The 24,452-nt window shown below is 36.9% G+C and overlaps 1 protein-coding gene across 1 annotated transcript in view; it reads left to right on the forward strand.

Annotated features, from left to right (window-relative positions):
* The window catches only part of LOC120243537 (zinc finger protein 850-like), a 165,158-nt gene that overhangs the window by 13,873 nt on the left and 126,833 nt on the right, over window positions 1-24,452 (forward strand). Inside the window, 1 exon segment of the mRNA XM_039249741.1 lies at window positions 12,555-14,037. Coding sequence (XP_039105672.1) covers window positions 12,634-14,037 — 1,404 coding nt within the window. The 5' untranslated portion in view covers window positions 12,555-12,633.

Genomic DNA, 24,452 nt, shown 5'->3' on the forward strand with positions numbered 1-24,452 from the left:
GTGACTTTGGCTCAGGACGTGATCTCATGGTTTGTGGGTTCGAGCCCAGCATTGGGCTCTGTGCTGACCGCTCAGAGCCTGGAGCCTGCTAAGGATTCTGTGTCTTCCTTTCTTTTTTCCTCTTCCTCACTCATGCTCTGTCTCACTCTTTCTCAAGTAAATAAACACTAAAAAAATTAAAGTTAATTTTAACTTATGTGTGGTGTGAGATAGAGATATAATCCCTTTTTTTATGGATACCTGATTATTTTTAATAGCTTTTCTTGGAGAATCTATCTTTTTTTTCACTGTTGCAGTGTCAGGATCATAAGTTTCTGTGTGTGTGAGTGTATTTTTGGCTGTCTTCTGTGCCATAGTTGTCCTTTTTATTCTCTGTGCCAGTACCACAGTTGGTATTGTATTATAGTAAGTCTTGACATCTGATAGACCCAGTCCTTCCAGCTTATTTTTAAGGAGTGTCCCTTAGACTTCTGTGTATAGGTTAGAAAATCATCTTGTAAAGGTCTATGAAAAACTTATGATTTTGGTTACAATTGCATTAAATATATAGATTTCTCAGGAGAATTGATGGCTTTAAAAAGTTGATGCTTCCATGGGGCTCCTGGGTGGCTCAGTCAGTTAAGCGTCCGACTTCGGCTCAGGTCATGATCTCACGGTTCATAGGTTCAAGCCTTGAGTCGAACTCTGTACTGACAGCTCAGAGCCTGGAGCCTGCTTCTGATTCTGTGTCTCCCTCTCTCTGACCCTCCCCTACTCACACTGTCTCTATCTCTCTCTCAAAAATAAATAAAACATTAAAAAAATATTTTTAAGTTAATGCTTCCTTTTAATAAGAAATTTCATTTCTATATATTTAGGTGTTGTTTAATATCTCAGTCCACTTTTATTTTTTTTTATTTTTTTAAAATGTTTTTTTATTTATTGCTAGGAGAGAGAAACAGCGTGAGCAGGGGAGGGTCAGAGAGAGAGGGAGTCACAGACTGAAACAGGCTCCAGGCTCTGAGCTGGCAGTCAGCACAGAGCCCCACGCGGGGCTCGAACCCACGAACCGCGAGATCATGACCTAAGCGAAAGTCGGAAAGTCGGACGCTTAACCGACTAAGCCACCCAGGCGCCCCCTCAGTCCACTTTTATAATTCTGTCCATATATTATAATTTTTTAAACATTTATTTATTTTTGAGAGACACAGAGAGACAGATCATGAGCAGGGGAGGGGCAGAGAGAGAGGGACACACAGAATCTGAAGCAGGCTCCAGGCTCTGAGCTGTCAGCACAGAGCCCAATGTGGGGCTCAAACCCACAAACTGTGAGTCCATGACCTGAGCCGAAGTCGGTCACTTAATGGACTGAGCCACCCAGGCGCCTTCATATATTATAAATGTATCAGTACTTTGCGTTGATGCTATTTATAAACAAAATGTATGTTTTCTATTTTCTTCTTTTTTTAAGTAATCTCTATATCCAACATGGGGCTTGAATTTATGACTCTAAGATCAAGAGTTGTATGCCCTACTGACTGAACCAGTCAGTTGTCCTAAATAAACTGTATTTTTCTAGTTTTGTTGCTTGTTTGTAGAGACGCCGTTGGCCTTTGTTTTCTGGTTTCCTGATGTGGGTCTAGAGCTCATGAACTACGAGATCATGACCTGAACCAAAGTCAGACACTTAACCAACTGAGCCACCCAGGCACCCCAGCATATTTTCTTTTCTTATGTTTTTTTTTTTGAGAGAGAGTGAGTGTGAGTGAGCGGAGGAGGGGCCGAGAGAAAGGGAGAGAAAGAATCGCAAGCTGGGTTTATCAGACTTCAGAGCTACTGTTCTTAACCAAAATAGTTTGGTTTTAAGTCTCCAGGGAAGATATAAAAAAATAAAATTAGCCAACAGTATCATGGACAAAATGAAAATTTGTTCTCACTTAGGGAAAGGCAGTTTTCTTGAATGGTCTCAAACTCTTCTTTTCAGTTGTACTAAGAAAAGCCAAAAAAGATTAGTCTCTCTAGATAGTGCTATATATGTACAATGATTCTTACTTAAACAGCACACACACACACACACACACACACACATATATGTGTAGATAGATAGATAGATAGATGAAAGGGAGGGAGGTTAGGAATCTCTGGAGAATCAGAACCAATAGAAAATTCATAAATCTATAATAAGGAATTATTTTCATGCAATAATGGAGAATGATAAGCCCCAAGATCTTCAGTCCACAAGCTAGATAACCAGATGAGCTGATGATGTAGTTCCAGTCTAAAGGCCAACAAACTTGAGATTTGGGAAGGACTAATGTTTCAGTTTGATTCTCAATGCTGGAAGACAATCTATGGCCAAGGTAGAAAGCAGTCACGCAGGAGAAATTCCCTTTATTCACTGAGGGATCAGACTTTTGTTTTATACAGGCCTTCAATAGATTGTATGAGGCCCGCACACATTAAGAAGGGCAGTCTGCTCTATTCAGTCATTTATTCACAAGTCAATTTACTTATTTAAATGTTGAACTCATTTGAAACCATGTTCATAATGCAAACTGGTGCCCCCACTCTGGAAAACAGTGTGGAGGTTCCTCAAGAAATTAACAATAGAACTCCTCTATGACCCTGCTAGGAATTTACTCAAGGAAGAGCACTGCTAGGAATTTACTCAAGGGATACAGGAGTGCTGATGCATAGGGGCACATGTACCCCAATGTTCATAGCAGCACTTTCAACAATAGCCAAATCATGAAAAGAGCCTAAATGTCCATCAACGGTCGAATAGATCAAGAAGATGTGGTTTATATATACAATGGAATACTACATGGCAATGAGAAAGAATGAAATCTGGCCATGTGTAGCAATGTGGATGGAACTTGAGGGTATTATGCTAAGTGAAATAAATAAACCAGTCAGAGAAAGACAGATACCATATGTTTTCACTCATATGTGGATCAGGAGAAACTTAACAGAAGACCGTGGGGGAGGGGAAGGGGAAAAATAGTTACAGAGTGGGAGGGAGGCAAACCATAAGAAACTCTAAAATACTGAGAACAAACTGAGGGTTGATGGGGGGTGGAGGAGAGGCACTTATTGGATGAGCCCTGGATGTTATATGAATACCAACTTGACAATAAACTATATTAAAAAAATAAAGTATAGGGGCGCCTGTGTGGCTCAGTCGGTTAAGTGTCGGATTTCAGTTTAGGTCATTATCTTATGGTCTGTGAGTTCGAGCCCTACATCGGGCTATGTGCTGACAACTCAGAGCCTAGAGCCTGCTTTCAGATTCTATGTCTCCCTCTCTCTCTCTGCCCCTCCCCTGCTTGTTTTCTTTCTCTCTCAAAAATAAATAAATAAACTTAAAAAAGAGAGTCTGGTTTTTTGTCTCTTTTTACTTTGCTTTGTTTCTTAAATTACACATATAAGTGAAATCATATGGTATTTGTCTTTGACTTATTTTGCTTAGTGTAATATCCCCTATATCCATCCATGTTGTTGCAAATGGCAAGATTTTATTCTTTTTTATAACTTAGTAATTTTCCATTGTATATATGTACCACATTTTTTAAAAGTTTATTTACTTATTTTTGAGAGAGAGCAGTGGAGGGGCAGAGAGAGGGAGAGAGAGAGAGAGACACTCCCAAGTAGGCTCTGCACTGTCTGCACAGAGCCCCACATGGGACTCAAATCCATGAAATGTGAGATCATGACCTGAACCGAAATCAAGAGTCAGACACTTAACTGACTGAGCCACCCGGGTACCCCACCATATTTTCTTTCTATATTCATCTATTGATGGACATTTGACTTGCTTTCATAATTTGGCTATTATAAATAATGCTGCGGTAAACATAGGGGTGCATATATCTTTTCATATTAGTGTTTTCATGTTCTTTGGTTAAATATCCAGTAGTGGAGTTACTGGATCATTGTATTTTTAATTTGGTGGGAGAGTCTCCCTACTGCTCTTCACAGCACCTACACCAGTTTGCTTTCCCACAAACATGCACAAAGGTTCCTTTTTCTCCACATCATTGCCAACACTTTTTGCTTCTTTGTTGTTGATTTTAGCCATTCTGACAAGTGTGAGGTGATGCCTCATTGTGGTTCTTAGCTTTTTTTTTTTTTTTTTTAACTTTTCCCTGATGATGAGTGATGTTGGCTATCTGTAACTCTTCTTTGGAGAAATGTCTTTTCATGGATTCTGCCCATTTTTTAATTGGATTATTTGTCCTTTGGGTGTTGAGTTACAAAAGTTCTTTATATATTTTGGGTACTAGCCCTTTATTGGATATGTCATTTGAAAATATTTTCTCCCTTCAGTAGGTTGTCTTTTATTTCTATTGTTTCCTTTGCTGTGCAGAAGCTGTTTATTTTGATGTAGTCCCAATAGCTTATATTTGCTTTGATTTTCGTTGTCTCAGGAGACATTATGAAAAATGTTGCTATGGCTAATGTCAGAGAAATTACTGCCTGTGCTCTCTTCTAGGATTTTTATGGTCTCAGGTCTCACATGTAGGTCCTTAATTCATTTTGATATCATTTTTGTGTATAGTGTAAGAAAGTAGGTCCATTTTCATGAGTTCATTTTTTTATGTGAATTGAGATAGAGGATCTGACTTCATTCTTTGGCATATGTTTATCCAGTTGTCCTAGCACCATTTGTTAAAGATATTTTTCCCCCATTGAATGGACTTGTCATCCTTGTTGAAAGTCAATTGGTCATAGAAGTTTAGGTTTATTTCTGATTCTCTTCTATCCCATTGGTCTATAGATCTATCTTTGTGTCAGTATGCAGTGTTTTGGTTACTGTAGTTTTTTGTTTATAGGTTTTGAAACTGGGAGGTAAATATTTATACTTTGTTTTTCTTTTGCAATTTTGTTTGGGTATTCAGGGCCCATTCTATATGAATTTAAAGACTGGCTTTTCATTTCTCCATAAAGGCCATTGAAATTTTGATAGAGGTTGTGTTGAATCTTCAGATTGCTTTGAGGAGTTTTGCTCTTTTAACATTCCTAAGTCTTCCAGTCCATGCATGTGGGATGTTATTGTTTTAACTCTACTGGTGAACTGCAGTTGAATTGTCAGTAAACACCTTGAATTATTATCAGACTCCACAGGTTTTAGCTAAATGTTTACCTCTCCCTACGTTAGACCAACTGGCTACAAATCTTGTTGTGGAGAAAGGGTTCCAGTGACCTCCCTCATTGCCAGGTTTAATAATTTACCAGAATGACTCTTAGAATTCAGAAAAGCACTATTCTCAAAATTAAAGTTTTATTATAAATCATAAAGATACAAATCAAGAATAGCCAAATGAAGAGATACATAAGCAAAATCTGGAAGAAACCCAAATATGGTTTCTATAGAATTTCCTTATGGAATTAGGATACATTACCTTTCTGTTTCATCAATGTGTTTATCAGCCAGAAAGTTATATTGCACTTCAGTGTCCAGACTTTTTATTGGGGTTCCACTGTGACATGAATGCTTAATCACTGGTTGCATAATTGAACTCAGTCTCCCGCTTCACTCTGCTTTCCCAGAGGTTGGGTTGGCTCAGTCTTTCTGATTACCACCTCCAGTGCTGAAGCACACCATGAGTTACCTCACAGCATAAACTCAAGTATGATCCAATATCAAAGACACTTCTATCACTTAGGAAATTACAAGGGTTTTATAAACTATGATCTAGAAACCTGGGACAAAGGTCATACTAATTCTTAATTATTTAACAGACATCTTCATTTTTGGATCTTTTAGCTTTTAATTAATGATTTGAAAAATATCTTTATATCTTGAATACTAGGTTTTTGATAAATAAATATTTTATAAATATCTCATTCCAAAGCTTATTTCTTTAATCTTTATCATGAATTTATTCATAACTGAGTTATGAATCATGTTTACTTTGCTCTACAACTTTATTTTCTAATGCTGCCTTTTTTTTTTAGGGGGGATGATGCATGGTGGTTCGTGTAACTATCACTAATTCATACTCAGTCTTTTAGAAAATAAAATTTTGGGAAATCTGTCATTTCCTATGTTTAGACAGCCTTCCTAAAATCCTTTGTTCTTCTCTACCCACTATTATTCTAAATTTTGCCTACTTTTTGAATTCTGTTCTCTTCTTTGTTGAGTTTTTATTTCTTGGATTTCATGCCTTCCTGGTTTTTGGCTTACTCTGAGAAAACTTCAGATTATCAAAATTGCTTTTTGTGTAAGTAGCATGTAAGAATGGATAAATGTGTTAAACTTGTGAGTTCTAGTATATCTGAAAAGGCTTTTCAACTAGTATATTTGTTCTTTCACAGGACATGTATTCTACTTGAAATTATTTTTCTTTAGAATTTTGAGGTTATGACTTCTGGCTTAGAATATTGTTGAGGACTTCAAAGCCATTTTCATTCCTGCTCTTTTATTTATGCACTATTTTTACTCTTTGGAGCCTTTTAGGGTCTTTTCTTTGTTCCTAGTGTCCTGGAACCTAATGTAAAATATATCTTTGTGTGAATCATTTTTATTCTTTATGCTAGGTATCAAGTGAGCTCATTAAATGTGGAAATTCGTGTCTTTCAGGTCTAGGAAATTTCTTAAATGCTATTTTCTAAAACAACCTGTAATTTGTGATTTCTTTGAAAAATTTCTAATATACAGCAAAATTGAAAGAATATTTCAGGGGTGCCTGGGTGGCTCAGTCAGTTAAGTGTCCAAATTTGTCTCATGTCATGATCTCACCATCAGGAGTTCGAGCCCTGTGTCAGGTTCTGTGCTGATAGCTCAGAGTCTGGAGCTTGCTTCAGATTCTGTGTATCTGTCTCTCTCTGCCCCTTACTCTCTCTCTCTCTCTGTTTCACTCTCTGTATCTCTTTCTCTCAAAAATAAATAGGGGCGCCTGGGTGGCTCAGTCGGTTAAGCATCTGACTTCGGCTCAGGTCATGATCTTACGGTTCGTGGCCTCAAGCTCCGCATCAGTCTCTGTGCTGACAGCTCAGAGCCTGGAGCCTGCTTCACATTCTGTATCTTTCTTCTCTCTGACCCTCCCCTGCTCACGCTGTCTCTCTCTCTCAGAAATAAATAAAAACATTAAAAAAATTTTAAATAAGTAAAAAAATAAATAAACATTTGGGGCACCTGGGTGGCTCAGTCGGTTAAGCATCTGACTTTGGCTCAGGTTATGATCTCATGGTTCGTGGGATTGAGCCCCTCATCGGACTCTGTGCTGACAGCTTAGAGCCTGCAGCCTGCTTCAGATTCTGTCTCCGGCTCTCTCTGCTCTTCCCCTTCTTGTGCTCTGTCTCTCTATCTCTAAAATAAATAAACATTAAAAAAAAACATTTAAAAAAATTTTAAAGGAAAGAATATTTTAGTGTACCCTATATAGTCATCACCTAAAATTACCAATTGTTAACATTTTGCCACATTTGGTTTATCTTTCTAAACACACACACACACACACACACACACACACACACACACACACTTTCTCACCTCACCCTCCCAAGTCATTTGAAGACAAGTTAGGGACATCTGGACATTTTACCCATCATACTTTTAGCATGTATCTTCTAAGTATAAGGACATTTTCCAAACAATAACAATGATATAGAAAATCTATGAAAATTTACATTAACTCATTAATATTACCTCTGACATTTCATGTTAATTATTTCCAGTGGTTCCTCAAAGTGTTTTTTTTTTTAAGCTGGTGTAATGTTGTTTTTTGTTTGTTTGTTTGTTTGGGGTTTTTTTGTTCATTTACTTGGTTGCTTGTTTGCTTGATCTAGGATCCAATCAAGATTCATGCATTATTTTGGTTGTTGAGTCTCTGTAGTCTCTTTTAATCTAGAACAGGCTCTCATTTTTTGTTTAATAGGACACTGAATGTTTTAGAGAATTCAGGACAATTTTCTTATAGATTGTTTCAACAACCTCCATTTGTCTGATGGCTTTCTCTTGGAGATCAGAGGTTTAGAAATGGCAAGCATGCTATGTAGGTGATAGGATGGTGTACGTTTTATTGCATTACATTGGGAAGGCACATAACGTCAGGTTGTTACACTATTGGTGATAGCCAGCTTTCATAAGTTAAGGTTAGAAGTGGTGAATACTAAATCTTCCCAGTACAAAGGTATATTTTTCCCTTTATAATTAGTAAATAATCTGTGGAGTGATACTATGAAATCTGTAAATCTTTTTTCCCAACAACCATTCACTTTCTACTTTTAGAATTTACTGAGGATCCTAGCCTGAATCAATAGTTAGTTTGGTGATTTCAAAATGATGATTTTCAGATTTCTTCATTACTTCTACCACTCTGTCTGACATTTGACAAATGACACTTAAAAAAATTTTTTTAATGTTTTATTTATTCTTGAGAGAGAGACAGAGAGAGCACAAGCAGGGGAGGGGCAGAGAGAAAGGGAGACACAGAATCTAAAAGCAGGCTCCAGGCTCTGAGCTGTCAGCATAAAGCCTGCTGTGGGGCTCAAACTCACGAACCGTGAGACCATGACCTGAGCCAAAGTCTAATGCTTAACCAACTGAGCCACTGAGGTACCCCAGCAGAGGACACTTTTAAAAATGATCTCTTCCATTAGATATGCAGCTGCCTTGCATGACCTTCTAATTTTCATTTGTTTTCCATTTCCATATCTTTTTGTACTTTTTAAAGAGACATATTTTATATTTTAATCTTTGTAATTATTTGTTTTTATTCCTACTTGGTATTTTCATTTCCTATTTCCTACAAACTCTTTTTTAATCTTATATTCCTTTTATGTTATCCTATTTTTCTACCATGTAAAATAACTTCTCATGTCCCACTCAGGATGTTAATGATAGTTTCTGAACTTTTTCTCATTTCTCTATGTAATTTCTCTTCTTTTTCTTAAATTTATTTTTTTGAGAGATAAAGAGGAGCATGAGAGGGGGAGGGGCAGAGAGAGAGAGGGAGAGAATCTTAAGAAGGCTCCCTGCTCAGCACAGAGCCTGGCACAGGGCTCGATCTTATTACCCTGAGATCATCAACTGAGCTGAAATCAAGTGTTGGATGCTTAACTGACTGAGCCACCCAGGCACCCTTGTAGTTTTTCTTCGAAGTTCCTTGGGGCTTTGTTTATTTAATCTCTTTTACAGTATAGTATTTCCTCAAATATATGGTATTTGCCTCCCTGTATTTAGAGTGGACACTATGAACCTGACTTAACTTTTTGTAAGCCAACTGGTAAACTTGCATAGTTATGTAGTGCCTCCATTTCTTAAACCTTTCTGGGGTTCTGCAGCATAAATCATCCTTTTCTGGGTTTTCCTTATTTTGGGGGTTAGGTTTCATCATTGTTTGGTTTGTTAAGCTAGTCTTAATTTGTCTTCGTGCTTTCCCACTTCAGAAGGTTTTGTTGCTGCTACCTTCTCTTTAATTTTCTTTGACCTTGTAGATTTGGTCCTTTTTTTTTTTTAATTTTTTTAAATGTTTTTATTTATTTCTAGGAGAGAGAGAGACAGTGTGAGCAGGGGAGGGTCAGAGAGAGAGGGAGTCACAGACTGAAACAGGCTCCAGGCTCCGAGCTGGCAGTCAGCACAGAGCCTGATGCAGGGCTCGAACCCACAAACCGCGAGATCATGACCTAAGCGAAAGTCGGACACTTAACCGACTAAGCCACCCAGGCGCCCCAGGTTTGGTCCTTTTTTTAAAAAAAATCCATTTTGGGACATCTGGGTGGCTCAGTTGGTTAAGTGTCCAACTTCGGCTCCTGTCATGATCTCATGGTTCATGAATTTGAGCCCCATGTTGAGCTCTGTGCTGACAGCTCAGAGCCTGAAGCCTGCTTCAGATTCTGTGTCTTCTTCTCTGCCTCTCCCTTGCTCACACTCTGTTTCTCTCTATCTATCTTAAAAAATAAGTAAACATTGGGCACCTGGGTGGCTCAGTCGGTTAAGCGTCCGACTTCGGCTCAGGTCATAATCTCGTGGTTTGTTGGTTCAAGCCTCGCGTTGGTCTCTGTGCTGACAGCTAGCTCAGAGCCTGGAGCCTGTCTTGGATTCTGTGTCTCCTCTCTCTCTGACCCTCCCCTGTTCATGCTGCCTCTCTCTCTCTCTCTCAGAAATAAATAAAATATTAAAAAATTTTTTTAAATAAATAAAAAAATATATAAACATTAAAAAATTTTTCTTTTTATTTTATTTATTATTTTTTTTTACAAATAGTTTATTGTCAAATTAGTTTCCACATAACACCCAGTGCTCATCCCCACAAGTGCCCTCCTCCATGCCCATCCCCCCTCCCCCCCACACCCATCAGGGAGAGAGGCAAACCATGAGAGACTCTTGAATGCTGACAAAAACTGAGGACTGATGGATGATAAAAAAATTTTTTTAAAGAAAATATTTTGGGGGCGCCTGGGTGGCTCAGTTGGTTAAGCGTCCTACTTCAGCTTAGGTCATGATCTCACAGTTTGTGGGTTTGAGCCCCACATCAGGCTGTGCTGACTGCCAGCTCAGAGCCTGGAGCCTATTTCAGATTCTATATTTCCCTCTCTCTCTGACCCTCCCCTGCTCATGCTCTCTCTCTCTCTCTCTCAGAAATAAATAAAACATTAAAAAATTAAAAAAAAAGAAAATATTTTTAAAAATCCATTTCATTCATTTCATTGAGGGTTTTAAAAGGGCAGGAGAAACTGCATGTGATCCACTTGTTCTCTTTGAGAGAAAGTGTATTCTCTTTCTAGAGAAATCTTGTTTTTCGAAGTTTATTTTCAAACTAACTTATTTTGAATTTTGAAACTAACTTACTATATTAGACATTCATTAAATGTGCATTGCCCTTTTGGTATGTGCCAGGGTTCAAGTTGATTCAAGTAATATACATTGGTTATCTTTCCTTCCTGAAGGCTGGCTTTACTGTAGCAGACAAACATTAAGCAAACATTCAAATATGAAATTTGTGATTGTAGGAGACAAATGTCCAACCACCCATTACCAAGCAAAACACAAAGAATGGAAGAAAATAAAATGCTTTGTGAGATAAAGGTGAGACATGCATAATTAAGATTTAATATTCATAAGAGATTTTTATTAGGGTATTGCCACTTAGCAGAGACCTGAACAATGACCAGAAGCTTGTAAAGCCAAGAGAGGTGGCAGTGGAGAGGGTGGTATGGACAGTAATTTAGGGCAGATGAAATTATTGTGTGTTTGAGGCGGAAGATGTTAAAGTTTAGTGCATTTGAAGAACTGAGAAGACCTGTGTAGCTGTAGTTTATTGTTGAAGGGAAATAAGTATCAAGTTGAAGAGGCATGCAGGAGGCAGGTTGCTGAGGAATTTTTAAGACCAAGTTAAGGACTGTGGGTCTTTTCCTAAGAACAGTGGGGAACAACTGAAGCATTTTGAACGTGAAAGTGCCGAGCTGATATCACTCTGGCTGTTAGGGATGGAAAACTAGAACGGCAGACAGCTAGCTAAAATGCTACTTTTGTGTCCAAATAAAAGAAAATTTTGGCCTAGATTGTCTATTGACAGTGGAGATGCAAAGAGTAATTTTAAGACATTTAGGCCAACCCCAAACAAGATTGCTATAGGAAGAGAATGGAGCTCAGATATTTTCACTTTTTGGGGCTTGACGTATTTGCTCAAGGACTTTATTGGTATCTTTAAATCCATTCATTTTCCTAGTTTCTTTTCTGGTATAGAAGTCTTCCAAATAATAGCTACTAAACACTGCGCAGTTACTTTATATAACTACATATATACATTATGTGTGATTTCAGAACCATTCAATAATCACCCGAGCTGGGATTCAGAGTACTTATCTATCTGCATCCTTGCGATCTGCCAATAGTACCACATTACCTCTATCTGCTCTTCCCTTCTCTTGGGCTTTAAAACTAGATTCTCAATTACAGTAGCTTTTACTGCATCCCCTTTTTTGCTCTCCCAAGCTTAGCCTCATAGACTTCCTACACAAACATGGATTTTATCAAATGGCATAAATAAGCCACATTCTAACCACAGTAGATTCTTCCTTCTGCATTGTTCATTCATCACATTAATCTTTCATCAGGATAATGCTGTATCTGGAGTACCTTCTCTTTTATTTCCTTCAGATTCTATGCAATTAATGTTTGTTACCTGACTATCCTAGGTTTTTCTTATAGGGGTAGTTAGTTATACAGTGCTCCAAACAACCCTAAGAGATGGGTTAATTGGTAATTACTTGCATTTTAAAATGTATATAACACTAGATTTATTCTCTAACAAAATTGGGGTAGAGCCTAGGCATCTTTATATTTATCAAGGTCCCATGTTTGAAGGGGATTTTTATTTAGATCACTCTTTAGGAACAACTGACTAATCTATTTTCCTAAATATCTCTTTCACCTTCCAGTGTGACTTCTGGTTCTTTTTACTTTCCTTATCTATTTGTCAAGGTTACCCAATCCTATTTGAGAACTGTATAAACTACACACTTTTTATGAAAATTAGTTTCAGTTAAGTCTTTTCATTTCTATTATAAAAGTTTTTTCCTCCCAGAACACAAAAAAAGTGAATGTTTGCTTTTATATTTTCTTTCAGACTGTGAATCAAGGTTGAGACCAAGAAATTATTTCTGAAAAAGGATATTTATGGAATAGAATCATCCTGATGAGAGATAATGGAAAGACTTATAAAAAACAGCATTGAGTATTCAAGTTTCAGAGGTGATTGGGAATGTAAAAGCCAGTTTGAGAGAAAACAGGAATCTCAGGAAGGACATTTCAGTCAAATGATATTTACTTCTGAAGACATGCCCACTTTCAATTCCCAGCATCAGAGAATACATACTGATGAGAAACTCCTTGAATGTAAGGAATGTGGGAAGGATTTTAGTTTTGTATCGGTCCTTATTCGACATCAGCGAATTCATACTGGTGAGAAACCTTATGAATGTAAAGAATGTGGCAAGGCCTTTGGTAGTGGTGCAAACCTTGCTTACCATCAAAGAATTCATACTGGTGAGAAACCTTATGAATGTAGTGAATGTGGAAAGGCCTTTGGTAGTGGCTCAAACCTTACCCATCATCAGAGAATTCATACTGGTGAGAAACCATATGAATGTAAAGAATGCGGGAAAGCCTTTAGTTTTGGATCAGGCCTAATTCGACATCAGATAATTCACAGTGGTGAAAAGCCTTATGAGTGTAAGGAATGCGGGAAGTCCTTTAGTTTTGAATCAGCCCTTACTCGGCATCACAGAATTCACACAGGTGAGAAACCTTATGAATGTAAGGATTGTGGGAAGGCCTTTGGCAGTGGTTCAAACCTTACTCAACATCGAAGGATTCATACTGGTGAGAAACCTTATGAATGTAAAGTATGTGGAATGGCCTTTAGTAGTGGTTCAGCCCTTACTCGGCATCAGAGAATTCATACTGGTGAAAAACCTTATATATGTAATGAATGTGGGAAAGCTTTTAGTTTTGGATCAGCCCTTACTCGACATCAGAGGATTCACACTGGTGAGAAACCTTATGTATGTAAGGAATGTGGGAAGGCTTTTAATAGTGGCTCAGATCTCACTCAACATCAGAGAATTCACACTGGTGAGAAACCCTATGAGTGTAAAGAATGTGAGAAGGCCTTTAGAAGTGGTTCAAAACTTATTCAGCATCAAAGAATGCACACTGGTGAGAAGCCTTATGAGTGTAAGGAATGTGGGAAAGCCTTTAGTAGTGGTTCAGACCTTACTCAACATCAGAGAATTCATACTGGTGAGAAACCTTATGAATGTAAAGAATGTGGCAAGGCCTTTGGTAGTGGCTCAAAACTTATCCAACACCAGCTAATTCACACTGGTGAAAAACCCTATGAATGTAAAGAATGTGGAAAGTCCTTCAGTAGTGGTTCAGCTCTTAATCGGCACCAGAGAATACACACTGGTGAAAAACCTTATGAATGTAAAGAATGTGGGAAGAATTTTGGTACTGGCTCAAGCCTTACTCAACATCAGAAAATTCATACTGGTGAGAAACTTTATGAATGTAAGGAATGTGGAAAGACTTTTGGCAGAGGTTCAGAAGTTCAGCAACATAAAAAGAGTCATACTGGTGAGTAGATCTGTGAATTGGAAACTCTATAAGTGAGAATTTGTGGTTAAGGAAGGACACAACAGAAAAGAAAATTTATACTAGGGAGAGTCACTACAAATGTAATTAAGGTACGGATGCCTTAGTTATGCTTTACCACTTAGTCTGAGAGAATTTATACAGGAAAAGAAAAACCACTCTGAAGATATCTATATTCATTCTTTCATTATTTTTGGAAATTTCATACTTGTGAATATTAAAAATTAAAAACCATTTATTGTATTTGCCTTTATTTTAAACATTGAAAAATTCATTTGGGGGCTAATCCTGCTATTTTGGGGGTTTTTTAATATTCTTAATTTTTTGTACATGATACAGAATTACTGATCCATCTCAAAATTATTTTAAATTATTTATTGAGGGTCTAAATTTACCCTTCTCCCTGTTTCTCATATGAATACCATTTATTTAAAAACTATATCTATTTTTGTATTTTTTTATTGCCTGTTTGATGGTGAGTTATATTTTTATACATATAAAGCATGGATATCAGGTCAGTCTTTGTTTTCTAAATTTGTGTATCTGTGTTTGTATCTGTGTTCCATTTTGTTTGTGTTAAGTTACTGTTACTTTTAAGTATCCTTTAATAGCTTGTGAATCTGTATCTTTTGTTTTGGAAGATTGCTTTATTTTCCTTTTTTAAAGTTTATACTCTTTGCAAAATAATTTTTCTCTATATTACTGTAGATATGAACAAAAATAGATAGTTATCTGTATTCATACCAGTCATAGACAATCATTGTCAAACTTTTGGAGCAAACCCTTTAAGATTACATATCATTGTTTTTGACAGAAAGTGTTACTGTGATATACTATAACCAGGTTTAATATTTGTTGTAAATATATTGGTTACTCTTTTATTGGCTTCAAAGTATTCACCTGTCTTTATCAACCCCCTATTTTGTCAAATATTGAAAATTTTACCATTATAAAGAGTTACCTTAATGGCCCCTTTTGAATGTGTCTGCTTTATTTTTTATTGTTCATTTCAGATAAAATGTGTGGGATCTCTTCTGCTTTTAAAGATTTGTACATTATAAATCCTTCCCTTTGACCAAAATTCTTGACCCAGTTGTTTCCCAAATGTTAACCAACTTATTCTTCCAGGTCCTTTTATATGCATATATATATAATTCGTTCACTTCAGAGGCTTGTTATGTGGATTCTACATTTGTGCCTATCACATAATAAAACTTGCATAGTATTAGCCTTCGTCATTATTATTATCTTTTCAAAAATTTTTTAGAGAAAAATTTTTAACTAGTATCCATGTCTTATTCAACATCATAGACATCATAATGGGAAAAAAGATATTCATGTAAATGAATATAAGAAAAATTTGAGTAATGTCTATTTCTTATAGAGCAAGGGATAATTCATCTTTATAAAGAAAATACAAGATTGTAACGTATGAGAAGGCAAAATTCATACTGAGGTAAAAATAAAGATAGGATAGCTCCTTCATGGAAATTTTAATTTTGAGAAATGACCTCAGCATCATGACAGTATAAGATGCCTGCCTTCATTTGGCCTCCAAGTTTAACAACTAAAATTCAGCATCCACCTATAAGAAAAAGGGCCTCTGTGGTTGTTGTGAGATCCAACACCATAAGCTAAGCGACCTGAGAGGAGTCTCACTTACCACATAAAGTAATACACTGAAAGTCCTTTGTACAGAAGGTGGAAACAGCAGAAGTCTGTGAACCAGCCCCCGCCCCTCTTGGGTGCATTCAGGGTAAATCTAGAGAGTGCTGATTTGAGCAGACACACAGATGAGAGAGCTTTTGCAGAACTTCAGATTTCCTGAGGAAAGAGTCTAGCATTCTGTTGGAGAAAAAAAAACAAAACAAAAGGGGGTGGTGGTGGTGGTGGTGGTTGTAAGATGAACTTCACCAGTGCCACCTCTTCCCCAAGGCAGCACACCATGTTGCTGAACTAACTAGCAATGACTTCTTCAGGTAAAATAGTGGGTGATTTTCCCAGCTTTCCCACCTGTATAGGATGCTGCTGAAGAAACTTGTTTGTCTACTGCAGCACCCATAGTATTGAGGCAGTACCTGCCTGACTGGGTGGGAAGAGGAGATCGTAATATAAAGAAATACAGCTTCAGGGTGCCTGGGTCGCTGAGTCAGTTAAGTGTCTGACTTTGACTCAGGTCATGATCTCGAGAGTTCAAGCCCCACATTAGGCTCTGTGCTGACAGCTCGGAGCCTGGAGCCTGCTTCAGATTGTGTATCTCCCTCTCTCTCTGCTCCTCACCCACTTGCACTCTGTCTCTCTCTCAAAAATAAACAAAAACTTTTAAAAAATTAAACACAGTTCCTACTGCCTGCACTCAGGACTCCAATAGGAAGCTCAACACAAGCCACTGGGAAAACCTTGCCCAAGGATCTCCTATCTGGCTTGCAGGCACCCCTAAAACTTCAAATGTTAAACTCACAACTCCCCCAATTCTTCAGCTAGCCCCTTGTGTATGCTCCCAAGTAAGAGACAGTTTTGGTAGACCAAGAGCATGCAGAAAACAAAACAGTCTGTGGCAAGGGAGAAATCATAAACTTGAGCTATAGTATTATCTTAGGAAAGACAAAAGAGGTTTCCAGCAGCCAGCCTGGTAAGTTGTAAGGTTGAGAGAAGACAATGAAGCCACAAAGGGGCAAGAAGCATGGAGCACATATATTCCTACAAAGACAGAGAAAGACCCAATTATAAGCAGGACCAACACAAAGTATCTCCAACCTGCAAGCAGCTAGTAATGATCGGAGGAGGTGACTACTTCAAATGAGAAAACAGCAATGCAAAACTCCAAGAAACATGAGGAATCCATAAAACATGACATCACAAAAAGATCTCAATTATCCTCAACTCAAAGACAGAATTCTGTGGTTTGCCTGATAAAAGAGTTCAAATTAGCTCTTTTAAAGAAACTCAATGATCTACAATAAAACCCAAAAAGAACTCAGCAAGTTAGGAAAATAATACATGAATAAAATGAGAAATCCAACAAAGAGAAATCCTAAAAATAAACCAAACAGATCTGGAGCTGAAGAATGAAATGAAAAATGCAATAGAGAACATCAACAGAAGAATAGACCAAGCAAATATAAAATCAGAGAATTGGAGGGTAGGGGCTCCCTCCCAGTCAGAGGAGAACCAAGAAAAAAGGAATGAAAGAGAGTGAAAAAAGCCTACAAGATGTATGGGACACCATAAAACAAACAAGAATACAAAAAAGAACTACTGTAATTTGTTAATGAATTCAGAATATAAAAAGAGGTAAATAGTAAAATCAAAAACATAAAAGGGGGCAATAAAGAGTAGAGTTTTTATGTGTGATTAAAAGTCTCATGGTAACCACAAAGCACAAACCTACTAGATTCACAGAAGATAAAGTGAAAATCAGAGCATATCACCATAGAAAAGGTAGGTAGTAAAGGGGTGAGGGGGAAAGAACAATGGACCTACAAAGCAGCCAGAGATATAGTAATAAGATGGCATTAGTAAGTCTTTACAAATTAACAACTACTCTAAATATAAATGAATTGAATTTACCAATCAAAAGGCATAGAATGGCTGGATGGATGAGATTCAACTATATACTACCTCCACAAGGAGGCACTTCAGCTTTATGGTCGTACTTAGGCTCAAAGTGAAGACATGGTAAAGATATTCCATGGAAGCAGAAACCAACAAAAGTGAGGTTGGCCTTACAGGGTTGGCCCATACTTACATAAGACAAAATAAACTTTAAGCCAAAAACTATAATGAGACAATGAAGGTCATTATATAGTGATAAGATGGTTAATTCATCAAGAAGATATACAATTATAAACATTTATGCATACAATATTGGAGCACCTAAATATATTAAGCAAATACTGACAGATCTAAAGGAAGAAACAGGCAATACAAGAACAGTAGGGGACTTTAATACTTTAAGTAATGGATATATTATTCAGACAGAAAATCAATATAGAAACATTTGACTTGAATCATACATTAGACCAAATGGACCTAACAGACATATATAAAACATTCCATTCAACAGCAGCAGCAGAGTACACATTCTTCTCAAGTGCACATGGAATATTCTCCACATAGATCATATAATAGATCACAAAACAATTCTTAGGAAATTTATGCTGACATCATCCCAAGTTTCTTTTCCAACCACAATTGTATGAAACTAACAAGAACATGAGGAAAGCTGGAAATTTTACAAATAGATGGGCACTAAGCAACACACTTCTGAATAACCAGTCGGCCAAGGAAAAAATCAAAAGAGAAAAAAAATCTTCAAGCAAATGAAAATGGAGATTCAACAGACAAATACAAATGCAGTGCTGTAAAAGCAGTACTTAGAGGAAAGTTTATAGGCATACATTCGTATAGTAGGGTAAATGAAAGATTTCAAATAAGCAACTTTAAATGTTAAGAAACTACAAAAAGAACAAAGTCCAGAGTTAGCAAAAGGAAGTAAGAAAGATCAGAGCTGAAGTAAATAGAGACTAGTAGAGCAATAGAAAAGATTAACAAAGCTAAAATCTTTTCGAAAAGATAAAATTTACAAACCTTCAGCTAGACTAAGAAAAAAAGTAAAAGGACCCAAATAAAATCCGAAATGAAAGAAACATTACAACTGATATCACAGCAATACAAAGGATCATAGTAAACTACTATAAACATGCATATGCTAACAAATTGGATAACCTTGAAGTGTATAAATTCCTAGAAACGTGACCTATCAAGACTGAATTATGAAGAAATTTAAAAATCTAGACCAATTAACTATACTAGTAATGTGATTCAATCAGTAATCAAAAATTTCCAATAAAGAAAAGCCCAGCACTGAAAGCTTCACTGCTGAATTTTATCAAACATTTAAAGAATTAATGCCAATTCTTCTCAAACTGTTTCAAAAAATTGAAGGGGAGGGAACACTTCCAAACTCATTTCAAAAGGTTAGCCTTACCCTGATGCCAAAACCAGATGAAGACACCAGAAGAAAAAAAAATTACAGGTCAACAATCCTGTTGGATATAAATACAAAAATTCTCAAGAAAATGTTAGCTAACTAAAAAAAAAAAAATGTTAGCTAACTGATTTCAATAGGACATTAAAGGAAACATACACCATGATCAGGTAAGATTTATCCCTGGGATACAAGAATAGTTCAACACATATAAATCAATAAATGTGATATACTACATTAATAGAATGAAAGTTAAAAATAATCATCTCAACAGGTGCAGAAAAACATTTGGCAAAATACAACATTCTTTCATGATAAAAACACTCAGCAAATTTGGGGGAACATTCCTCAAACAATAAAAGCCAAATATGACAAACCTTCAGCCACCATCATATTTGAAAGGTGGAGAGCTCTTCCAATTCAGGAGTAACACCAGGGTGTCTGCTCTCACTACTCCTATTCAACTTACTAGTGGAATTTCTAGCCAGTGCAATCATATGAGGAAATAAGTGTAAGGCATCCAAATTGGAAGGGAAGAAGTAGAATTGTCTATTTATATTATATGAATTTACATATAGAAAATCTGAAGGACTCCACCTTAAAACTGTAAGAATGAATTAAAAAAGAAAGTTACAGGTACAAAAACAACATACAGAAATGAGTTGTGTTTCTATACACTAGCAACAAAATACCTGAAAAAGAAGTTAAAAAATAATCTTATTCATAGTAGCATCAGAAATAATAAAATATGTAGAAATAAATTTTACCAATGAGGTGGAAGATCTGTGTAGTGACAAGACTTTGGTTAAAGTAACTGAAGAAGACACAAATAAGAGATATCCCATGTTTGTGAATCAGAAGAATTATTGTTAAAATGTTCATTCTACCCAAAGCCATCTATGGATTCAATGTCATCTCTATCCAAATTCAACTGGCATTTTTTTTCCAGAAAGAGAAAAACAATACTAAAATTTGTATGGAGGCACAAAAGACTGTGAATAACTCAGGTAATCCTGAATAAGCAGAACAATGCTAAATGTATCACACTGCTTAATTTCAAACTATACTACAAAGCTATAGTAACTAAGACTGGTTGGCACTGGCATAGTACCAATGGATATATTAGACAGTCCGATGAAACAGAATGAGAACACAGAAATCAACCCTTGAATCTATAATCAGCTGATATTCGACAAGGGATTATTCAGCAGGGGGAAAAGATTATTTCTAAATTAAATGGTGTTGGGAAAATGATATTCACATGGAAAAAATTGAAATTGGACCATATCTTGTACCATTCACAAAAATTAACTCAAAATGGATTAAAGATTTAAACATAAAAGCTAAAGCCCTATACCTCCTAGAAAAAAACAGGAAAACCTCTTTGACATTGGTCTTGGCAATGATTACTTGGGTATGGCACCAAAAGCGCATGCAACAAAAGCAAAAATAAACGTGGTACTAATTAAGTAAAAGTTTCCTGCACAGTGAAAGAAACAATCAGCAAAATGAAAAGGCAGCCTATGGAATGGATAAAATATTTGCAAATCATATTTTAAAATGGGTTAATATTCAAAATATATAGACTTATACAATTCACTAGCAAAATAAACCCCAATAAATCTAAACAAAATGGGCAGAAGTGAGTAGACACTTTTCAAAAGAATGCATACCAATAGGTAACAGGTACATGAAAAGATACTCAACATCAACTAATCATCAAGGAAATGCAAATCAAAACCACAATGGGATATTCCCTTTCAACTGTTAGAATGGCTATTATCAAGAAGTCCAGATGTGCACTGTTGGTGGGAATATAAATTTGTGTAGCTACTGTGGAAAACAATATGGAGTTTCCTTAGAAAATTAAAAATAAAACTTCCATATGATTCAGCAATCTCACTTCTGAGTATATATCCAAAGGAGAGTATATATCCTGAGTATATATCCACAGGTATCAGTGAGATACCTGCAAGTCCATATTCTTTTTTTTTTTTTTTCTTCAATGCTATGTTTCTTATTTTAATACTGTATTTCTTTTATTTGTTTCAAGTTTTTATTTAAATTTTAGTTAGTTAACATATAGTGTAATATTAGTTTCAGGAATAGAATTTAGTGATTCATCACTTATATATAACACCCACTGTTTATCACAGTTAGTTCTTTTCTTAATACCCATCACCCATTTAGCCCATCCATTTAGCCCATCCCCCTACCTACCTCCCCTCCAGCAACCCTTAGTTTGTTCTCTATAGTTAATAGTCTGTTTAATGGTTTCCTTCTCTCCCCCCTTTTTTTTCTTTCCCTTATAGTCATCTGTTTTGTGTCTTAAATTCCATATATGTACACTTCCATATTCTTGCAGCATTATTCACAATAGCCAAGATATGGAAACAACCTAAGTCAGTCAATGGATAAATAGATAAAGAAATGGAATATATACAATAGAATACTTTCATGAGAAAGAAGGAAATCTTGCTATTTGTGACAACTTGGATTAACTCTGAGGGCACTATGCTAAGTGAAATAAGTCAGGGAAAGGAAAATAGGATATCATTTATATGTGGAATCTGAAATAGGTGAACTCATAGAAACAGTATAGTGATTATTACCACAGGATGGTGGGGGAATTGAGAGATGTTGGTCAAAGGGTACAAACTTTTACTTATAAGTTGAATAAACTCTAGTGATCTAATATACATCATGGTGACTAAATATTATATGCTTGAAAGTTGCTAAGTGAGTAGAACTTTCTTAAATGTTTCACTGCAAAAAAAGAAGTGGTAATTCATTGGGGTAACTGGGTGGCTCAGTTGGTTAAGGGTCTGACTTCAGCTCATGTCATGATTTCATGGTTCATGGGTTCAAGCTCCGTATTGGGTTTGCTGCTGTCAATCTGTCAGCACAGAGCCCACTACAGATCCCCTGTCCCCTTCTCTGGGGCCCTCCCCCGCTTCTCTCTCTCTCTCTTTCTCTCTCAAAAAATAAATTAAAAAGCATTAAAAAAGGGGCGCCTGGGTTCCTTAGTCGGTTAAGCGTCCGACTTTCGCTTAGGTCATGATCTCGCGGTTCGTGGGTTCGAGCCCCGCATCGGGCTCTGTGCTGACTGCCAGCTCAGAGCCTGGAGCCTATTTCAGAGTCTGTATCTCCCTCTCTCTCTGACCCTCCCCTGCTCACTCTCTCTCTCTCTCTCCTAGAAATAAATAAAAATATTTTTTAAAAAATTTAAAAAAAAAAAAAGAAATGGGGGGCATCTGGGTGGCTCATTCGGCTAAGCCTCTGACTCTTGGTTTAGGCTCCGGTCATGATCTCACGGTTCCTGGGTTCAAGCCCCACATTAGGCTCTGCACTGACAGTAAGGAACCTGCTCGGTGTCCTCTGTCTCTTCTTCTCTCTCTGCCCTTCCCTTGCTCGTGTGTTCTCTCTCTCAAAATAAATAAACTTAAAAAAAATTTTAAATGGTAACTATGTTAAATGATAGAGGTGTTAGCTAACACTCTGATGCTAATCGTTTTGCAATATATATGCATTATATCAACATATTGTACACCTTAAACTTACACAATATTATGGTATTATAGTCAATTATATTAATAAAGTTGGGAGAAATTATATTTTATGTATACATGTATGGCGGTGTTTATTATGTTGAGGTATTTCTTCACTATACCAACTTCTGTAGGAGTTTTTATTATAAGTGGATGTTGAATTTTGTCAAATGCTTTTTTCTGCACCTGTTGGGATGATTATATGATTTTTATCCTTTATTTTGTTAATGTGGTGTTTCTCACTGATTTGTGGCTGTTGAGCTATTCTTGCATTCATGGGGTAAATCCCACTTGATCATATTTGTGAATTTTCCAGTTTTCTTTTCATAATTGATTTCTAGTTTCATTCATTGTGGTCATAAAAGATGCTTGATATGCTTTGTCTTCTTAAATTTATTAAGACTTATATTGTGGTCTACCATACGATCTAGAGACTGTTTCATGTGTGCTTGAGAAGATTGTGCATTCTGTTTCTTTAAACATTTAAAAAATTAATTTTTAAACGTTTTATTTATTTTTGAGAGAGAGATAGAGACAGCGTGAGCAGGGGAGGGCCAGAGAGAGAGGGAGACATGGAATCCAAAGACAGGCTCCAGGCTCTGAGCTAGCTGTCAGCACAGAGCCCAATGCAGGATTCTAACCCAGAACCATGAAATGATTACCTGAGCCAAAGTCAGATGCTTGACCAACTGAGCCACTCAGGTGCCTCATTCTGTTTCTTTGTGGGTTTTTTTTTTTTTTAATTTTTATTTCTGAGAGAGAATGAGAGCGTGAGCAGGGGAGGGTTAGAGAGAGAGGGAGACACAGAATCCGAAGCAGGCTCCAGGCTCTGAGCTGGCTGTCAGCACAGAGCCTGTCGGGGGGCTCGAACCCACAAACGGTGAGATCATGCCCTGAGCTGAAGTTGGACGCTTAACCGACTGAGCCACCCAGGCACCCCGCATTCTGTTTCTTTGAATAGAATGTTTTGTATGTCTGTCAAGTCCATCTGATTGAATTCTTTAATCCTTTTTCAGTTGATTTTTCTTTTTGTATATGGTGTAAAACAAAGGTCCAAAATCATTGTTTTGTATACGGATATCCAGTTTTTCCAACACCACTTATTGAAGGGACCATCCTTTCCCCATGTTATATTTTGGTGCCCTTGTGAGAGATTACTTGGCCATATAGGTGAGGGTTTATTTTGGGTCTCTTCTCTTCCAATGGTTTATCCACATGTTTTTGTGCCAATACCATACTGTTTTGATTTACTATAACTTAGTAATATGTTATGAAATCAGGGAACTTAATATCTCCTGCTTTGTTATTCTTGCTCAAAAATGCTTTGACTATTCAGGGTTTTTGTGGTTCCAAATAAATTTTATAATTGTGTTTTTTTTTTCTATTTCTGTAAAATATGCCATTGGATTAAAAAAATTTTTTTAACATTTATTCATTTTTGAGAGAGAGAGAGAGACTGTGAGGGGGTGTAGAGAAAAAGGGAATCACAGAACCCAAAGCAGGCTCCTGGCTCTAAGCTGTCAGGCCAGAGCCCAATGCGGGGCTCCAACCCATGAACTCTGAGATCACGACCTGAGCTGAAATTGGATGCTCAACCGACTGAGCCACCCAGGCACCCTGACATTGGTATTTTGATATAGATTTGTTGTGAACGAAATGACACAAAGACAAGACACACACAAAGGACAGACACAGACACAACTCCGGCCGGAGGAACAATTCTACGCAAGCCCCTCTTGCGGTTTATTTTATACCCCGGTAACTGGATACAAACTGAAATTTGCAAAATGCATTCTTTTACAAAACAAGGGCAAGTAGCCAAACACATTCC

This window comes from Hyaena hyaena, unplaced genomic scaffold (genome assembly GCF_003009895.1).
Source record: "Hyaena hyaena isolate Hyena2069 unplaced genomic scaffold, ASM300989v1 scaffold_345, whole genome shotgun sequence".
Lineage (NCBI taxonomy): Eukaryota > Metazoa > Chordata > Mammalia > Carnivora > Hyaenidae > Hyaena > Hyaena hyaena.